This window comes from Brachyistius frenatus, unplaced genomic scaffold, assembly GCF_029030835.1.
Source record: "Brachyistius frenatus isolate BFR_SWC_R1_liver_20210118 unplaced genomic scaffold, ASM2903083v1 Contig_267, whole genome shotgun sequence".
In the NCBI taxonomy this organism is placed as follows: Eukaryota; Metazoa; Chordata; class Actinopteri; family Embiotocidae; genus Brachyistius; species Brachyistius frenatus.
Genome location: NW_027210866.1, coordinates 140,200 through 161,253, shown reverse-complemented (window position 1 = coordinate 161,253; position 21,054 = coordinate 140,200). Strand labels below are relative to the sequence as shown.

At 43.2% G+C, this 21,054-nt stretch overlaps 1 protein-coding gene across 1 annotated transcript in view; it reads right to left on the bottom strand.

Moving 5' to 3' along the window:
- Positions 1–21,054, bottom strand: part of smtnb (smoothelin b) — a 46,169-nt gene that overhangs the window by 6,434 nt on the left and 18,681 nt on the right. The window contains exons 6-10 of the mRNA XM_069721540.1: positions 16,857–16,959; positions 11,800–12,506; positions 10,672–10,723; positions 9,237–9,815; positions 6,861–6,934 (exon numbers count right to left, since the gene is read on the bottom strand). Coding sequence (XP_069577641.1) covers positions 6,861–6,934; positions 9,237–9,815; positions 10,672–10,723; positions 11,800–12,506; positions 16,857–16,959 — 1,515 coding nt within the window. The remainder of the gene's footprint in view (positions 1–6,860; positions 6,935–9,236; positions 9,816–10,671; positions 10,724–11,799; positions 12,507–16,856; positions 16,960–21,054) is intronic.

Sequence of the window (21,054 nt, the reverse complement as noted above, 5' to 3'; positions counted from 1 at the left end):
AGGTCTTATCAAGGGAGGGACAATGCCCGGCACATCCACAGAGCTGTGTGATCAAAGGTGGCCCTTGGAATTGAAACCTCTCTGGACATGGAGCTTTGACCCATGGGACAGACTTTGACTGAGAGGCACTTGACCGACGAAGAATGTTTTGGGACATAACAAAGCCAAACAAGGGCTTTCAGTCAGGCAATGGGGGTATGTGTGTGGGGTGAGAAATTCCCAAACAGTCATGTTTAACTGAGTTTCATGATACCCATAAGCATCTAAGTCACTGTGGCATAAAAATAGTTTAGTTTTTCTGAAACGAAAGAAGGTCAACAATCTTTTTGATTCACTGCTTTGCCCCACAATAAAGTCTTCACCAGCAGTATTATGAAGAGCTGACATGGGAGCTAATAATCGTCAAAGATAAAGGTCAGATAAGGCCACCCCTTGTTATCATGTCTATCTGCTGCGGGGATCAACACTTCAGTGAAGCTGACACCATTATTGAACTAATTGATTGGCGGGCCCCGCTGTCTTTGCAGGATTAGACAGAAAAATGAACTCTGGATGGTTCAATAACTGAAGATGATGCTGCAAATACGCAATATCCCTCGAAATGTCGCCAGTGCACTCACAAGATTTGCTGTGGGATTTGAAGAGCTAACAAACTAAGAGACTAAGGTGAAACTTACATTCATCTATGTAATGGAAATGTAAGACCTTCAATCCCATTCTTGTTGTAAAGTTAGACAAATAAACCCTGTTCATAAATGGCTTCTTTTTGAAAAACATTCAGTTCGCCAAGTGGTTTAGGGCAAATACCACTAAATGTCTTCAAAGTCCCCAGTTCATCTTCTAGGGATCTTTGCAACATGTCATTCCCCCAATCTTCTTTTCACACATCTCCTATCTGTCTATATGGACACTTTCTGAATAAAAAAAGAAAACAATCAACTCTAAGTTCACATTCCTGCCAAAGTGAGCACTGTGGATGACTTGAGGATGCCAAACTACAGGCCAGGGGCACTACTACTGTTAAAAAGGTCATACTTTTTTACTGCACCACGAAGTGCAACAATCACAGAACACTTACATGCAGACACACACACACTTGATTAGGAGCCAGAGACACATGGTGCTACAGGATTGGAATGCCTCTGTGACAGATTGCAGTGAAGTCCTCCACATAAACACGGCCTGTCTCTAAAGTGAATGACAGCTGAGATGGTTGAGCTTTTTTTTCCCAGTTGAAGTGAGGACATAATGCAAGATTAAAACCAGTGGAAAGCTAAGAGAGGTAAACAGTAGGTCAACAAGTATGTGAGTGGAACACAATGTATCACTAGCATGGCATGTAAAACTCATGGTCAGCTGACCCACCGGTATTGGCAACACTGGAACAAAAGACATTCCCATTTTTCCAGTGGCTTGTCTGAATTAAAAGGGGTCATGATCAGAACCATTAACAGAGACCAGTACCGTGCTGTTGTTGGGAGAAATGTTTGTCATCAGAGAGGGAGCGGAGAGGGAGCGGCAGGTTGCAAAAGTTGGCGGGTGAGGGACTGCTGAAGGCTCTGACTTCTGAAGTGTGTTTGTCCCAGTTGGTATTGAGAGTGAGTCCTGGGGGCATGATATAAGGTCCTGGGATACGCTTGATTGACTTTGCAGAAGAGTGCTAGCTGGTGTGTCCTCGGGTGGACAATCTTGGGGAGTGCAGAACGAAGAATAATGTGGTGCTTCCACTGCAGTATCTTCCTCTGTGCAGGGTGAAGTATCACTGGATGAAGTTTTGGTTTCACATGGAATTGAACAGGGGCTTTCTTTGCCTTGTGGCTCATGTAGTAAGGGATCAGGTAGCCCCATAAGCTGACACAGGGACTCCACTTGCCTCACAATTTTTTCTTGCTGAATCCTCAGCCTCAGGTTTTCCTCCTGCAGCCTGATGAGTGCCTCTGCCAGAGGAGCCACCTGAGCTGCTGCCTCCTCCACACGGGCATCCACTCGCTTCCCAAAGGCCTGCAGGTCACTGTGTATCTCCCCCACTGCACACCGCAATGTTAACTCAAATTTCCTCTCCCCAAACTGCCCCTCTTCATCTTCAGCTTCCTCCTGAACAAGCAGATCACCGATCACCTCCTCCAGGCCAGACTCCGCACAAGCACTATCTGGGCTGCCCAAAGCCTGTGGAGCCTGTGAGGCTGGGAGGTAATCCAGGTTCACTCCAGGCATGGCCAGACCAAACTTCACTGACCAATTTAGCTTAAATCCAGTTTATTGCCCCAAAAATGTAGGCTGGATTGTAAAACCGGAGAAATAAAAGGTTGTGGCCAATGCCTCTGTTGTAAGAGTAGAAGCTGTCCTCCTCTGTTTGTCAGAGACCTTCCAAAACAATGCACGTTCTTTATACCCCCAGCAAATCTCTCTCTCCCCCCCCTCTTTACAAGCCAACAATCTGACAGCCAATGAGCATGCAGAGAATCCGGTTTCCCAGGCAGCCCCCAACTGCTTATTTCCAGGTGGCCTGGAAAAGTATATTTATCTCCATTATTCCACTGAGCCAGTCAGTCCTGGGGCACTGGTAGAGGGGAGAGGGGGAGTGATAGTGACAATAATTTAGAAAACTCACCCCTCCCACTTCAACTTTCCTTTTATTTAGCCCATGTCCTTCACACCTCGAATAGCTGGCAACAAAAGTTTAGATGTGGCTCTAGGCCTGGGCTGAGTTGAAAGAGTTACACATTAGTGTTTCACTCCTCTTAAAATTGCACTCTAACAAAATGCAACTGCATCTGGATTAATCAGGTTACTTGTTTTGCATGACTGTGATTCTAGGCAAACTTCCAGAGAAAAGATCAGTCCATGAAGGGCAAAGAGTTTAGGGCCATGACAAAGCAGAGTGTGATTGAGGATGAGCAGGGGTCTAGTTCTCCACAACTCTGGGCAAGGATGTTGCAAAGGACATTTAAGCCCTTCCAAGATTTAGTTTTAGGCATACTGACAAATCAGCAAGGGTCCAGCTGCTCCTTGTGTGGATGCTTTAAGTGCGTCTGTGTTAAATTAAGAGCTTTCCAAGCACACTGACAGAAGTCTGTTTATGGTCTTCACATTGTTAGATGCTCAAGTAGATCTATTAAATCAACAGATTTCATACTGCATCTCAATTATGGCAAAAGTCATAATCACAATTATCTAATAAGGCTGACTTAATAAAACTTTTTTTTTTTTTAAATAATTCAACAAATGAAAAGAAAACTGTAAACAAAGATGTGTAAAAAAATAGACTATGTAAAACTTGTAAGGAGGGGTAAAAGCTCTGGATTTACAAAACTAGACAAAACAATAGCATCTTTGCAAAATAAAATGCAACACAATGACCATATTATCTAAATTGTCTGGTTGTCTTTAACATTAGAAGCCAAACATTAACTGAAATTCAATCAATTGCCCAGCCCTATCACTGAATGCATTCTAAATAGAATCATAAGGCTACATGTGAAAAAAATTTATAAACCTGTTGACATGCCAATACATTACAAGCATTAACAGTGCAAACACAACCAAATTCACTGTAAATATCTCTGACTTCTTAAAAAAATACTGTGACTATATGCACAATATTTTCATTCATCTAAATAAGTTCAGAATCTGGCCTCGAGGGAGAGTGAAGAGAAATGCTGAATGGCAGCAGGAAAAGTGGGTCAAACCCATGGAGGACGTGGCTCTAAGTCTCACCATGCATCACTGAAAGCACTTTATCCACAATAAACCAAAGCAAGGCGAAGTGAAAAGACACAGAGGCCAAAAATATAAAGGCTATAAAGTACATGCAGTGCAATTTTCTGCAGGCATGCTATATTTCTGATCATCGTGGCAGACTCTGAAGTATTTCAATTATGATGATATATCTGTCAGATTGTCTGTGAGCCCTCAGCGGACACGTAAGCGTGTCCAAAAATATTGGAGTGCAACATCAAGCAGAGTTAAAACAGAAAATAATGCAAGGATTGGAAGGGGAACCACATATGAGATCCCCTCAGAACTTTCCCCAGTTCTGCAGACCAGGCTCAGATCTGTCACACATGGGACCTGGTAGTGTAATCAGCATGTGTCATGGATCAGCAGCATGTTAACAATGGTCTCTTTATCCCTCTGTGTGACAGTAAGACAATCTGTCACTGACTGTGGGCCCGCGTGTCCATGTTCACGCAGCAGTATTTAACCAGTGTGACCCCTATTGTGTCAGAAATCCCCCTGCTTCAGTAAAGACTGACTATCCTGCCATCACCCTGGTTATAAAGCTAAGGCATTATTTATGTTTGAGTTCAAGGCCGAGCGCAGCGGTCGGCATGGAAGGACCGCTGACATGAGCAGGAGCAGCTGAGATCAGGTAGAGCAAGAGGCATCAAAAGACATGGTAGACATTTTGACTTGTCATTGTAGGGGAAAGCACAGGTGTATTAATGACGGCTGAATCCCACTTAGTGATGGTCCTGCTTTTGTGAATGTTAGTTCACTGTCATTGCTTCCTGGGACATTTAATGGAACCAAGCAAAAATTTATACACCTGTACTTTCTACAACAAGTCAAAATGTCTGCCGTGAAAAAGGTTTTCAACATTGGTTTACAAAGATTTTGTCCCATGCAAAAAATACCCGTTTAAATATTTTTTTTTTAACACTGAATCAGACAATTTTGTTATGAATTTCTCTATCACCCATAGTTTTTTTGTTCCAGTATACTACCACGTACAAAGAAAAGCACAAGCGCTCCCCCTCCATGTCAGCAGACTACTGCTGGACACTGAGGGGTGTGGCTAAGGCCAAATGTAGGTGAAAATCATTCACTTGTACATTGTAGAAGATGTTTATTGATATTTTAAGTATAACAACGGCCTTATTTATGAATAACTAATATACACTGCACCACTTAAAATCCATGCTTGGTTGGAATTGTGTAAAAAGTACAGTAAAATACTAATATTTAAGTTTATAGGAGAACAAAAGTTTAAAAAAAATTGCCCAATGTTTGTCTGAAATGAGCTCTTGTCCCTGCACTGCAACACGTCAAGTATTTTGAGATCGCCATTAATTTGATTAGTCTAGCTTATACTATAAGTAATGAGGAGCGACTTCCTCATTTTGGCTTCTTTCCATTGTTTAGATTCAGATTTAAAGGTGATCCACTGTAAAAGCAGAAGTTATCAGCATCAACATGTTTTATGGGAATTAAGAAAATACAAGTAAGGAAATAGTGGAGGTTGTGAGTGCTGAGGTTGGACCACCAAAGAGAAGCTCAGACCACCCAAAAAGATCAGAGTTTCAGACGGGAACCACTGTGGTCAATTAACAAGCAACAACACCAAACAGGAAGAGCATATTAAAACTCCAGTTACACTGTATATTGCCTCGATGTCCGCACATTCTTCTTGCTATCACAAATATATTCACTGTTAGGCCACTGAATCCTCCTCTGACATGTCACCTCCTCCCTCACACAGACACAACCTTGAGCATTGATTAAGCAAGGGAAAGTCAGACAACAGGTGGTCTCTGGATCCGTCTGAAAGTAAACAAGCTGCTGCCCCTTCCCTCCCTTGGTTGATGCTAACCAACAGTGTCTGCTGCTGTTTTTACAATCTCATTAGCCAAATCACTGTACGGTAAAACTGGAGCAAATCTGGCTGAAGCAGCTGAAATAGTTCCCTATCCAAGTGAGGAAAAGAAGAAATGACTTATTCTTGTAGCCTTGGAGTTCATCAGTGAAGGCATTCATGTTAAGCCCATACAATTAAGATGCATTGGTTTAGGAAGTCCATGTATGTGAACCACAGCCTAGTGGTGCTAACATGCAGTTATGTTACACTCTGCAAACAGTGTTAAGGCCTATTGCTAAACCACCATCCCCAACAGTGATGAATAACAGAGTTAGTACGAAAGATTGGGGACTGATAAACGAAGTAGGATGTAATCCATAAAGTGTTGGTGAGTTGCTGTGGTAAAATACATGCCTGGAAATAATCGTATAGATGTTTGCACTTAAAGACATTACCTGCATGCTGTAATACCACTGGGATCAGTCAAAAATAAAGCTCATCCCCTGCAGAATCCTTGTCTTCTTGCAAAATCTGTTTTTAAAAGAAAGCTATGGTTGAGTTTGTGTCTCAACAAGGTTCTAACTGAGGAGATGGTCTCACTCCAACACCTAACATCCAGCCTGCAGCCTCGTCCCAGCCCTAATTAACCAGCTCTGTGATCCCATAACCAGATTACTTCTCTACAATCAGAATGTGCAAAGAGGTGCATCCCCCTCAAGTCCCACCTCCACGCCACCCCACCCCCAAGAAAAGAAAAAATAAGTGATGAAGAACTTTTGTCAGCATATGTTTTAAGACAGTTGGACAGAAATCAGTGTGATGAAGACGGACAGGTGTGATTAAGGTAACATTTCCCAGATGAATCTCAGTGGACATCCGCCTGCAGAGAGAGAAGCAGGAATGCCCAGAACACCTCCCTCACTCTCCCTCTCTCCTTCACATACCCTACAAGGACAGATGTGACTGGCTACCCACTCTTGTGTTTGATAAACACTGTTCTTCCCCTCCTCTCCCTCCTTTTCTCACACTTTGTCTGTCCTTCACTGTCCTGGCTCGCTTGCTTCTCAGGCCTTTATAGGTGATTGCTGTGACTGGGATGCAGGGAAAACACCAGTGGAATTAAATCGGGTAATTTGGAAATTAAATATAGGATAAAAACAAAACACTTAACTTAAATTGGGAGCGACTGGAAATAGTTTAATTTATGTTTGATAAATTCTGACAAGTTTCAGCCTCAGTGTTGTAATTACTTCCCCAAGATGTTTTGTAATGCAGATTGTACCTTGTTGGAGGGTCCGGAGGAGAAGCTGGATGAGGAGATCTTGAATGGTGTTGCTCTTAGACCGAGGGTCAAATCTGAAACAGACACAGACAAGACAGATTTACCTGGACGTGAAACATAAAATAGTTGAGATGACTAAGAACCCTCAAAGGTCCCATTACCCATAAATATGTGTAAAGTTGAGATGTGTACATGGCCTTGCACTGTGCTGATGGTAGCCATTAGTCAGTTACATAACCTGCCACAGTGTCATAAACAACACAGACTCGTGTTGAATGAGAGACAAGTGAGAAAATGTAGATGACGCCACCTTTAACATAAACAGCTTTCTTCATTGGCTCCCAGAGTACGCACATGCATTTCCTTTAGACCTGTTTCCTTCCTCATCCACACACACACACAAAACCTATATCATAAACTACAAGATTGATGCACACTCGCATGGCACAGTGTACATTTAAAAGCCTTTGTAGTGCTTTTGAGGGAAACCGGAGACACAATCGCAGGCTGCCTTTACTCAGAGCGAGACGGGCATGTTCCCAAAAAAGGAGCCCAAAACCGTTAAAGCAAATTGAGCTGAGAAGAAGCCATGTGACCTTCATGGATGAGCCTAGTAGGGCTCCCAGAAAATGTCCTGAGGGGGACGGGGGAGGGGACGGGGGACAGGGTGGGGGGGGGGGGGGTTCCACTGTAAAAGGTGATGAGGCTGGAATCGCACAGGTCCAGCCTGAGTTTTAAATAAACTGTTTGTGTTGTTGGTCCCAGCTGATGAGAAGAGCTGAAACTTAATACATCTTGTTTGGACCGACAGTAACAGCAGCTGTAGCAGCCTTGCTTATGAAACAGACTGTTGACCATGTGAATCTCTGCTGGTGCTGTTTGCTCTGTGACTAAACTGTAGCCTATAATGTGTTGAGTTTATATACTGCTGTTAATGATAATATAGAAACTTGGTTTTTAACACTTACTGAAGGCACATGTTACATATTTTAGTAGAAGTTGTAAGTCAATTTTAATGTTTTAGTACATTAACTCATTTAAATACACAAATTCTTCAAGCTTTATACAGCTAGTAGGGCCATATATCAATAAAATTTTTGACAGACAAAATTAAAAAAAATTCCATCGTCTCATGTAAACTATGGTAAAATGTAAACGGATTTTTCACCTTAGCGGTGTCAAAGGGCTTTACAATTTGTCTCCCATTTACACACCAATGGCGGCAGAACTGCCATGGAAGGGGCTCGCCTGTCATCGGGAGTAACTTGGGATTCAGTGTCTTGCCCAAGGACGCTTCAGCATGTGGACAGGAAAAGATTGCTCTGCCAACTTAAGCATCACTGGGCAACCTCCTCTACCATCTGAGCCACAGGCACCCCCCCATACTACTGTTTGCTATTAGTAATGTTTTCTCACTTTTGACACAATACTTCTGCATTGTATCGTATCATTAACACTGCATGTCTTAAAATGTTAGGATGGAAGTGTTCAGCCAGGTAAATAAGGTCACCTTTTCTTGTTAGCCGACAGAAAGAGAGAGAAGCAAAACATGATCACAAAAGAAGGGAATAACATATGACAAAGATATCCAGCCACATTCAAACTGAGGATTCTGCACCATCTAAAACTGCTGCTCTCGTGGCTCATGAGGCAAAGTGACCAGTGGGCTGGTTTCCCAGAGACTTTTTTTCCCCATTTAAATGCTCACTCAAATGAATGATGGCAGTAAGTGCCTGTTGTTTTAGCTAAAGAGAGGACAGACAATATCTACAGAACATAATGAACAAAGCACTGTAATGTGTGGGCTGGCAGGCTTATTCAGTTGCATCGTAACAATATTACTAGTCAGTTTGGCTTGGGAGAGCCCGTTGTTGCTTCCTTTGTCCCAATATGCTCTCTTCTGAAGACAAGTGACCTCACCCCCCTCCACACTGAGAAACATGCCCACTATATAACAAACACCCTTCAGTGCAACAATGCAGTGTATTATTCAGCTTGAACGTCCATGTGCTCTGCTTCACAACAACCCTTGTCATCATCCCACTTGTGACCGATTTCTTTTCGCTGGTCACCTCCCACAGTGACTGGGATTCCAGTGTGATCCAAGGGTCGATATCAGCAAGAAAAGACTTAAAATTGTTCAATTAAGATTCATACCACCAGGAACACATGGGCTGCATCTCTGCAGAATTATAGCATAAAGTTCATGTAATTAAGTGTTATCGAATAAGCATGATGCCTTAAGTTGTTAAAGTCAAACAAAAGAACTGGTGTTCAGCTGTCATTCGAACTCTCACTACAAAATATGTTAAATTGACCATTTGAGGACTTAGTGAGCGTGAGAGCTTCCTGTCGATGTGAGGTTGATGCTCCTACCTGGTCTTTGCCCCAGAGCGTTAGTGGTGTTGCGTGGGGTCATGTTGGTGATGGGTACGATGTTGCCTCTAGGGGCTGAGGAGGTGGTGCACCCATCCTTGATCTCGATGGTGAGGAAAGTCTTCATGTCCTCTCCCTGGGTGACTTTTTTTCCAGCTGCTCTCCCTGGGGTCCTGTCTTCCTTTGAGTTGCCAGAGGCGTGTACATCTTTTTCAGCTGGACGCCTGATCCCGCCCATGGAGTTCTGCAATTGGCTAGCTGATTTGTTAGCCACACCCCTTGGCTGAGGTGCAGCCTGACTCAGGGATGCAGGAGAGGTGTTTGATGTGGAGTCTTGATGTGGCCTCGTTGGCCTGTCTCCAGATGTGCTGAGGGATGCTGCTGAGTGTGTAAACAGCTCAGTAGCTCTGGAGAGGTTCGTCTGGCCGCTGCTGCCAGAGGTGTTCCCGTTCCTCAGAGGAGTTTTCTTCAAAGCTGGGACATTTGGACTTTGGCTGGCTTCTGTGAACTTGCGCATTCGATCACGAACAGAGTTGGTGCGGTTGAACTGCTCCAATATAACATCTTTCTTCTCAGGTGCTGTAAAGACCAAATGTAAGAAAAGAGTTGAAAACTAAGAATAACTCAATACAGAGAAGACACAAAGCCTCGACCCCCTCCACTCTTCAGGCTGAATTTAGCACAGTTACAGCCTCTTGCTCTTGTCATCTCCTCCTCCACCTCAAAAGCCCACTACAAATCCCTTTTCCTCCTCTTTCGAGGTTTTGTTCCAGCCCCTTTATTTTGCTTGACTTAACCTCCTCCATTCCACCATCTTTCAGTTCCTATTTATTTTTTCTTTTCAGGGCATGTTTCCTCCACTCGTGTTTTTTTTTAAACATTCTTTGATCCTTAATGCTGTCAGGTGATGTGTATAAAGTTAATGGTTAAAAACCAACAAAGGGGAAAAATGCTCGTTATTAGAGGAGAAGATATTCACGGAAGTTATCCTCAAGAAGAAAAAATGATGGCTGCTTAATCAGAAAACCACAACTTATAGCAGAGTGGACACAGTGAAGAGCCCTGTCTGGTAGAAATAGAGAAAATAATATATCTCATTGCAGTCTCTCCTCTCAGCCCTCTATCCTGTGAGTGGCCCTATACAGTCATTCTAATAACTTGGATTGTTTTCCACATAGTGAAGTCCTACAGGCTAAAAACTATCCATTGTGATATTATAGAAAATATAATCAAAAACCTGGTGAAAAATATCCATTGTAATGTTCTTAGAACCCAATTAATAATTTTTGTAAAGAGAAATGCAGCAAATCCAAATTTTTTTAAACATTGAAATGATAAATGTTCTGAATTCTTCCTTGATAATTATCTTAAAAGATGATCAGATTTGCTGTTGATTAATCAGTGCGGGACTAAGAGAGTTGGACTAATTTCTTACCAGCATCCTTTGCTTTGCCACCTGTGAGGGGAAGAGCACTGTTTACCGTTATCTAAAAAAGGAAAGAAAAAAAAATCAGAGGAGATTAAAGTTTAACATGTACTGATCTTGGATTGCCAACCACAGAGCTGCTATAATAAACAGCTCATTGTTTAACAGGGAAGAAATGCAAATTCACAAGCAGCTATAGTCTGCATGGAGAACTGTTCTGACAACTACAGACGCACACACAGACCTACACAATCCATAATAACAATACAGAATCGACTGTTTTCATTATATAACATTTGTTTTTGAAGTTGTTTGCCTCTGTTCTTTTTTTGGCAGGGGAGCCATGATGGACCCCAGCGTGTTTACATTACTCTCAGGAGACCGAGCATCAGCACATATTGTCAGGGAACAATAAAAGTCTGGGGCCAGCCTTACGTAAACACATTTAGCCCAGCGACATGATGGCGTCATGGCGACCTGAGCTCCCAAGATGGGAAATGTTGCTTAACAGTTTACAGTCAGCATAGAAACAGAAGCTCTGTATGTTTGTTGTTCTCAGAGCTGCAGGGTGAAGATAGCCAGAATCTCTGGCCTGCATCTCTGCCTATCCCTCCCTGACATCAGGTGAGGCTGACACGACGCTGAGGCGAAGCAGAGACAGTCATGTCTGTCAGTCCGTTTGTTTGTTTGTGTAACCAGGTAACAAAAGTTAAACAGCATTTAACAGGAGATCAGCATGCTGTGTTTATGGATTACGATGTGACCTGGGTGTCATTGAAGAATGGAATGTCGGAGTCTCTTGTCAGGGACAATGAAACGGAAAGAAAGAAAAGAAAGAGTGTTAGTGACTGTGGCTACGCAGCACAGCACCTCACTCTAGTGGAGAAGTTAGGATAGATGTTGTGTGTCGTTCCTGCCATTCAGCTGGTTCAAACTGTTCTTGGAAAGATCTTGGAACAGTTTGTTAAAAACGGTTTAGTTTTCTTTATTTTTAAAAATAAAATTTGCTAAAAAAAAAAGGAAAAAACAACATTGACTACAATAACAACATTAACAACAGCATTGACTCTAATGTTTTACTGTCGGTATGTTCTACACACAAACAACAGGGCTTGATAGAAGGACTTTATACTCCACCTTTTGTTTCTGGAAGTCAGTTTTCCCCTCAGCGTTGCCGTTGAGCAGCCCATTAGCAGGATCTCTCCGAGATAAAACAGCCCCATCAACCTGCTCCTGGTCAACAATGAGGTCTTGGCTACACTGAGCCTGGCTGCTGGTTGGACCTTGGCTCCTGCTCTCGCTTTCTGAATCTGTGCTGTAAGCCGAACCACTCGTGGCTACCTCCACCTCCCCCGCTAGACCCCTCTCCTCAGATAACATGCTCACACTGTGGTCGGATGTCCCCGAGTCTGTCCGTTTCCTTAAGAACAGACCGAGGCTGTCTGATGCCCCAGAGCCCAGACGGGGTCTGACACCTGAATCAGAGACATCTGAGCCCAGCCTCTGTCTGACATAAGACTGGGAGCTGATGCTTCGCTCTGATGCCCCAGAGTCCAGCCGACCACGCTGGCAGGAACTCTGGCTCTTGTCTGAGGCTCCAGAGTCCAGCCGGGCCCTGTGGGCTGAGCCCAGACTCTTCTCCGAGGCCACAGAATCCAGATGGGACCTGGAAAGCACCGAGGTGCCACTGCGGTCTGAAGCTGTGGAGTCTGACCTTTGACGGTGAGACAGTACCAGATCAGGCTCTGTGGTCACATCTTCTCGTTGATGCTGGATCAACAGAGGTCCAGAGTCGTCATCCTTCACCAGGTGATCAAGAACCAACACCATGCCTGAGTTGGAGCCTGTTACAGAAAACACAAATGAAAGATGAGAAATAAACATCTCTCTGAATCCTCTGGCTTTTCTGCTTTTGTAAAAGCTGATTGTCATGTTACTTTAATTCTTCTTCACACAGTTGCTGTATGTGAGCAAAGGAAGCACTAGGTCAGGGGTGTCAAACATACGGCCCGCGGGCCGGATCCGGCCCGCCAGTGGGTCCAGATCGGCCCGCCGGATGACTTTGCTAAGTATGAAAATTACAGAAAGACATAAATTGCATTTCTATGAGAATATGGAGGTTTATGAGTACAAACGTTTTGTAATTTTTTTAATCGATCCAGTAATTGCTTCAAAAACAGCATAAATGCGATGTCTGCTCCGGAGGAAGAAGCGCTCGTTGCCACAGGCAGCAGCGCTTGCTGCTCACTTTGTGACGCGTTTGACGTCAAACGTCACAACCTCAGATATTCTATCGAGCAGCAGCACTGTGGGGTGTTGGAGGTAGAAACTGTTGCGGGGGAGGATGTGGGCACCACTGAGTTTATCAACTAAAAACCTTCACCAATGATTTAAACATAGAGAAATATTGTTGTTATGTATGCTATGATTTTACTGGTCTGGCCCACTTGAGATCAAAGTGGGCAGTATGTGGCCCCTTAACTAAAATGAGTTTGACACCCCTGCACTAGGTAGTAAAGTTTGAGACTTCAGTGATGTAAATGAAATATTCCGCAGCACTGGGGCCCAGGAGAGAACAGGCTAGAAAATATCTCTGAGGATCACAGAGGAGGCATGTGGAGACATGGCGGATGTAGACATTTCCTCCAGACTGGCCTCAGTTCCTGAGCACAGATTGTTGTGGTGGATGTACTTAAAGTCGAAGGAGGGCTCACAAGTGGAGAAAAGGAGAATGCGGCACAACGGTAAGAAACTACAAGGAGTTGCGGAGAAAGTGGGGGTGTAATAGAGACTTCCCCTCCCCTTGGTCCAAGCTCCTTCACTGCTCCCTCTCTCCTCAGGAAACCACACTCCAAACAACTCAGTGGTGCCCACATCCTCCCCCGCAACAGTTTCTACCTCCAACACCCCACAGTGCTGCTGCTCGATAGAATATCTGAGGTTGTGCGTAACACAGATAGGGAAAGCATAGGAAACCAAGAACGTATCAGGTTCCCACATCACATGTACAAAGCAAGGCTTGAAGACTTCTGAATGACCTCCGTTTGCACCAACTTTGCAACCGAAGGGGGTTCACCAAGTGTGCATGTCTGTCTGTTGACAAACCAAATCAAAGAGGACCTCCAGTCTGACAGGAGGCAGGCAGCACAGTCGGTTTCAACTTTCAAGTAGCCAGGATCAAGGGGGAACATTCACAGCCTCATTTAAAACAGCTGATCTTTATTTATTCATTATTGCATAACACCTCCAAAAAAAGACACCCAGTAAATCATTCACAATCACTTTAGAAATAATAAAGTTCTCAAACACAAGTTTACAAATTACTTCAGACATTAGAGAGGATAAAAATAGCAGCAACTTGTTGATTAAACAGAGCAGATGATTATGTAACACGGGCTGAATAGAAAATGTGATAATTACACACAATTAGGACAATAAAACTCACATGTAACTGTCAACGGTCCACTAGACAGAAGGGTCCATATCTAATGAGGCACACAACCCAAATTCAATCACTGGCCAACTGTAACTGAAGTGAGAGCCAAAACAGCTTCTTCAGCAAACTCACATTATTGTTCACGTCTTTTCCATTGGGAACCTGTAATATCTATTGTGTGACAATTTCTGGGAAAATCCCCACTGCTACTGCATAATGACAGGCTTGTTTTTTTGCTTCAAAATAGCTACAAAAGCTGCACTTGTGCAGTCTGTTGCCAGTCAATATATAGAGCACAAACAAAGGTCAACTGAGAGTTTTCTTTATACTCCTTTAACAGTGAAGCAATGACCCGTAGAAAGCCCAAATTTGTCTTTGCTGTGAATGGGTCAACACAAGTTTTTTGACTGCTGGTGACGATGGTTCAACAAAGGTTCATCGTGCACACTTCAGCTTTGAATTAACAGGTTGAAGACAGTTTTCTAAATCGGTAGGTACACAGTTCTGTAATTTTTAGTCATTAAGTTCTCATAGAATTTGTTATATTAGCTTTCCACAATGTTACAATATAAATGAAAAATATGCATTATGTACACAAGACTAAAGTCTGCAGCCATGCTAGTGTCTCAGGGAAGTTGCCCAAACTGGTGCTTTGAGCTAAAGGCATGCTACATGCTCACAGTGACAACATGTTGACGCTAGACAGACATAATGTTTGATGGGGGCTGTTTTTAGGGCTTTCTGATAATAAGCCAAAGTATTTGAGCTGTTGATGATTCTGGATGAAAGATTAAAGATATCATTCATTCAGAGGGGAATGTGAATCTCTATACTAAATTTCATGGCAATCAATATAATATTCAATCATATTACAATTAAACATTTTCATTAAAAATCACAAGCTCATGGTGGTGGCAGAGCATCACCAAAGTCAGCAGTATTCATCCCCTGGGTACAATGAACAATTGGCACAAACTTTCATGGCAGTCCAACTAGTAATTGTTAAAACATTTCAGTGGGGACCAAAGTGGTGGACTGACTGAAAGACCAACATTGTTATCCAAACAGCCATGTCACTATTAGCATGGCTAAAAACAACACTGCAACAACCACTTAATGACATCAAGTGAGAAAGGTTGAACAATTTGATTTAAGAATTTATACTACTATTACAACACCATGGTTTATTATTGACCTATGTGGTGAAAACCAAAGACTTTTGTGAATGACAGATATATTAATGATATTTACGGTAATAACTCCAGATATGCCTGTATTCAGTACACTCTCTGGATTATTGTGTAAATTGTAATTAGTGTGTTTGGGTTGAGCAAGTTTTTCCCTTCTAGGATCCTGAAGCACAAAGTACATTCCACTGAGACTCTATGAAAACATTTAATTTCCTGAATCATAGCTTTATCTGCTACAGTCTGCACCAGAATGCAGCACAGCTGGACACATGCTCATTGAGGTAAAGTATGTAAATATATATATGCCTTTGTCTCAAAGGTAGAGTTATGTGTATGTGACATGGACCAAAAAAAAAATCGTTCAAGTTAATCTCTTATTTTCTGCCACTTTCACTGTGCTGAAAAGACAACCCCCCGCCCTCCAAGGAACCACAGGCCCACCCTGGCTACACTGTCCTGACCTAACCACAAAAGGCCTGTGTCTTTGTTGATTGGTATCCACTTTAAAAGATCCCTGTCTCCTTTGCTTTTCTGTGGTGGTCTTTTTTGTTGTCGTTGATCCTAGTTTCACCCTGGTTTAAATTGTAAAGCAGGGATAAATCAGGACCAGAGGGGAGTTTCTCCGCCACGTGAAGAAAGCCTTCGTTCTGTTCTGGTATCAGCTGTATTTAGGAGAGGTGTGGTTGTTGGGTTTCCCTCTGTTGCTTCCCATAACCCCACCACCAACCCCTGGTCATGTGAAGGACACTGAGAGCCCAGCCCAGGGTAGAAAAGGCCACACAGACTGACATTATTATGACCGTCAGCCTCGGGCCAAGCTCCAGTTGACCAAGTTTTAGCTTAAACGGTCAGCCGAGGATAATCAGAAGTAAATTTGGTATTCTACACGAAGAGGATTTTATACTTTTCCTTGAGTTTTTTTATTCGGACAAATTAAAAATAGGTTTCTATCAATATTGTCAACAATTTACCTTTGTTGTTTTACAGGCAACTCATTGTTAGCCCTAAAAGTGTTCCTGCTCAGCTCCAGGGATTCAAGAGAACGAAGCACATTCATTCCCCCCCTGAAGGCAGGCATTCATGATACTTTATTGATGGCTGGACTAACAGAGTGGTTAATTAAATCACTTCACACCTAAGAAGCCAAGTCATTAAGCCTACGCCTGTGAGTTACTCTAAGCAGTTAATAAAGTTCGATGAAGGAGCTTAAAGAGTCTACTACTGTGACCTCCTGACCGCCACCTCAGGAGAACGGCTCCTTTGGCTCAGTATTTTAACAGCCAGTGAAGAGGAAACAGCATCGAGAGAGATGAATGCTTTCACAGGTACATGTAACAGAGGTGGTCAGTGTTGCTTTCGTGTTATTAGTGCCTACCCCATACTTGACCTTTAGGTAAATGTTTATAGTATACACAGGCTTTTGTATTGCAAAGATCTTAAAGGAGTGAAAAAACTAAATATGATTTGAGCGTGTGGGTGCGCATTTTGTTGCAGATATTAACATGCAAGCAAAATTCAGACTTTCCACTATTATGAAGAGCAGTCACAGTCAGTCTGGTGTTTCTTACCTATTCTCTGCAGCTCTCTGCTTTGTTGTGTCTGCTGGCCGCGTAGCTCCTGGATCTGAGATCTGATACGCTCTCGCTCACTGTGACTTTCCCGCTCCGTCTCCTGTGAAAACAAAAAGGGAAAATAATCACATGCTCAGTGTACGTCAATACAGCTGCAAATTCACAGCACTTTTTAATTTCTCCGGTCACAGCATGTGTTCAACTATCACATAAGACAACAGCCAGCCTATGCCACACTGCCGACTCATTCCTCTGAGTGAAAACATCACCTCCAGTTCTATCATCTGTTTGAGGTCAGCTGGTGATCACAACAGTCTTTTGTTGGAGGTTGAGGTCAAACGCTCCAGCCATGATGAGCAACATACTTGGCCAGCTGGAAAAGTAAAGATCTATTTCATTTTCCATTGTGTATGTCTGTGAAAGGCAGAGAGAGGCGCCCTGAGTACCAAAGGCGCCAACATACACATTCAGCACATGGTTCAGTTCTATTATAGGTTCTGGCTTCGGTAGTGCTTGCACCTTCAGACTACCTGCAGCCTCACCACAGCAAAATGCAGGTCTCTCTGGTGCACTCTGGCTCTGATCTCGGGGGAGAGGGAGCAGTGTTTTGGCATATGGAGAGGAAGCGGGAGAGGAGGATGGAAGAAAGATGTAGATACCGATACTACTGTTGGGCCTCTGGTGCTTGACCTTGAGCCACTCCACAGGAGAATCAGCTGCAGAAATAAGGCTTCGCTGAGCGTGTGTGCGTGCACACACAAACACGCACACGCGCGCGCACACACACACACACACACACACACACACACACACACACACACACACACACACACAACAGCACGCTCTCTTTAAATCACTCCTACACATATTTATTAATTCACAACACTTTGAAAACTTTTGTACTAAAGGACAAAAAGCGTGTGTGCGGAGCGTCAGGTGTTATGCATCATTCTGTAACTCATTTGAAATGATGAACTACAGGACGGCCCATTAAAGGTGTTTTACAAGAGGCATGCATCCAAGTTAAGAATAGTCCAACAAAAGTTTAGGTGGATCCTGAAAAAACATTCAAGACGTGACCTCACATACCGAAAAGATCATACTTAGACCCGATTTACAGCCTATTATTACTTCAAATGGAAACACATTCACCATCTCTCAAACAAGGAAAGAAAGCACACACAGACACAACCACACAGTCACACATCACAATTACATTACATTTAATTTTTTTTTCATTTAGCTGATGCTTTTATCCAAAGCGACTTACAATAAGTGCATTTCAACCATGAGGGTACAAAACCCAGAACAACAGGAATCAAGAAAATACAATTTCTTCAAGAAAGCCAAACTACAAAGTTCTATCAGTAAGTGCCATTTTAAGTGCTACTAAAGTTCTACTGTTCAAGGTAAAGTCGGAAGAGGTGTGTTTTTAGTTTGCGGCGGAAGATGTACAGAGTTTCTGCTGTCCTGATGTCAGTGGGGTGCTCATTCCACCATTTAGGAGCCAGGACAGCAAACAGTCATGATTTTGTGTGTAAACAATCAGTTTGCCATGAGTAAATAATGTTATTTTACACGGGGACAGTTGTCGGCAGAAGTGTGAACTTCTTATAAATCACACATCAGTGTTTTAAAAGGCTTTTAATCATTGCAGTGTGAGATGAGGGCAGACAGAGGGAAGCTGCAAGTTGATGTGGTGACCAACCACAAAGTCTGCTCGATTTTAAACACGAGTGAGAAGCAGAGGTGAGAAAGAACGCAAGGCTTTCTGCTCTGTAGACTGTGACCTTCCCCACCTTGAGCAGATTACAGGGCAGAGCTGCTCAATCACAGAACAGAAAATGTAATCAGACACTGCTGCAGGAGACAGCAGCATAGACAAAAATGGACAATCTGGAAAGACACAGCTCGGGTTAAAACTTATGGTTAAATTAGTCAAAAAAATAACAGAAATTTTGCTGGTAAAATCATCCAGGAGAGATCAATCTGTGTCTGCAAAAGAAAAAAAAAATCTTCCGAATCGAGGTGAAAACTAAATGTGAACTCATAATGATATAAATCTACATAGCAGGTGCTGCAATGTCACATTTTCCAGCTTCCACTTTTTCCATATGTAGCTAAAAAAAAACAAAAAAGCAGCATCGGTTGTGGAGTTTAAAAAAAGTCGTCTCAGCTTTTCAAGACAACAGTAAATGTTGCGGACACAGTCTGACACTTCACAGTGGAGAGCAGAAATTTATGAGAACGTTCCTTTAATGAGTCAATAAAGTGTCTGATGAGTTTGGAGATCACAAACAGTCTCGTGTGCAGCAGCACAAAAGAGTGGAGGCACGACAGTGGAAGAATGCGAGAGGACGCACACAAAGGGCACTCTTCTGACTGGAGTCACTCAGTCAAAGAGTCGCAGGGGCAGATAATTGTGTTCGAGCTGTAAACACAATTAAAGAGAACAAGTCTTTCCTCACCCGCTCCGCCTCTCCTCTTCCTCCTCTCCCGTTTCTACCAGAGTCAGAGTCAGACAGGCAGCCATCATTTCAAAGCTCCCACAAAACCACAGGGAACATATTTCTCACAGACAGTGAGGCACAGTGAAAAAAGGGAAGATAAAGTGGAACTGGAGATGGAGACCAGAGCGCAGGACCTGCTGCCAGTCCCCATGCTGTCATTAGCGGCTTCCCTCTGGCCCCAACAGTGAGGACCTGACAGAGTGGAACCAACACTGACACCATCCCACTCCAGCGCACCCACGAAGCCCTCAGCCCATCTGGCCTCAGGAGCCTGTTTGTGTCAGACTATAATTGCAAAATCTCAAACTCATAAACACAAAAACAACTGTCCTCTCATGTGACCACAGCAAGGCGTGGGCCATCTGGACTCCTCTGAACCCTCAACTCCACAAAGAACAACAATGAGGCTGAGACTGAGGCGCACACAGCTCCTTTACCAACCAGCTCTGAAAACTGACATCAACTACGGATTAACGCGCCGAGCTCCACTACTCCAGTTTTCCATGAAAGTAAAATCCATCACACCATTGGTGAGGTCACACCATTTGTGGGTCTTCCATGCCTCCACGTGGAAGAGAAGAGAAGAAACCTGGGGGCTCACTTTCCATTACTGCAGCTTGAGGAACCACACACTCGGCCTACCTCCAATAACTGAAATACAGTAGCTGGAATGAAGTACCAATCATCTCTGTATCACACACACACACACACACAGTCTGGAGTAAGAAAACCCACAGAAGTCGTCAGCCCGGAGCCTCATTCCCATTTTTACTTTCTGCAAAGCATCAGATGCCAATCTAAGCTTACTGTCTGTTCTCTTTTCAAATGATCACCGCTGTACTTTTCTTTCTAAAGCACACTTTCTCAATTCATCTCCAAAGCCTGCTAAACCCTCTTTTGGCCAATCTTTAGAGGTAAGCTAGTCTTTCCTCGGGTCTCTTCTTTCAAAATTGTTTATGATGAGCTCAGTGAACAAACAATAGTCTGTTTGGAGCTGCAACAAACCCGTCACCTCACAGACTACCTGAGCTCCCCCAATACACCTAGACGGCGTGCAAACCTAAATATTTTTTAATCACAAGCAATAAAGAATCAAGTTTTGTTACAGAGTACTCAAGTTATTTCACTGTATTACTTTCACATGCGTCAATAAATTTCATGTCATGCATCATAAACTGACCTCTACTTATTAATCCTGTCAGCTAAAATAAACAAAAGGTGATCTAACTCACCAATAAAGCATTATGTACACAAACCTGAAATGTAAACCCAGATGCAGACACATCCCATTCTGCAATCACACAGAAACCAGCTCAAACAGAAGATGAAACGCAGTTAAATGACTTTTCAGTCCAAACAGAGATAAAGTAAAGTCAGAAGAGCATTTGGTCTGTGACACACGACAGAAGGAAAATCAGAGTGACATTTACCTTCTCTTCACCCGACTGACTGCCTCTCTGCCCTCTCTCTCTCTCTCTCTCAGCAGTAACTCTTGGAGTCAGGACGTCCACTATTCTGCCTCTCTACTCCCTCAGCCACATCATACACACACACATACACTCACACACAAACATTTACACCACCACAAACACCACACACATAATACCAACAAGCCACTCCCTTGACTTCCCCTCCCTCCCATTCTGTCTCCAGAGGGATATGACCCAACCCCCCCACACACACAC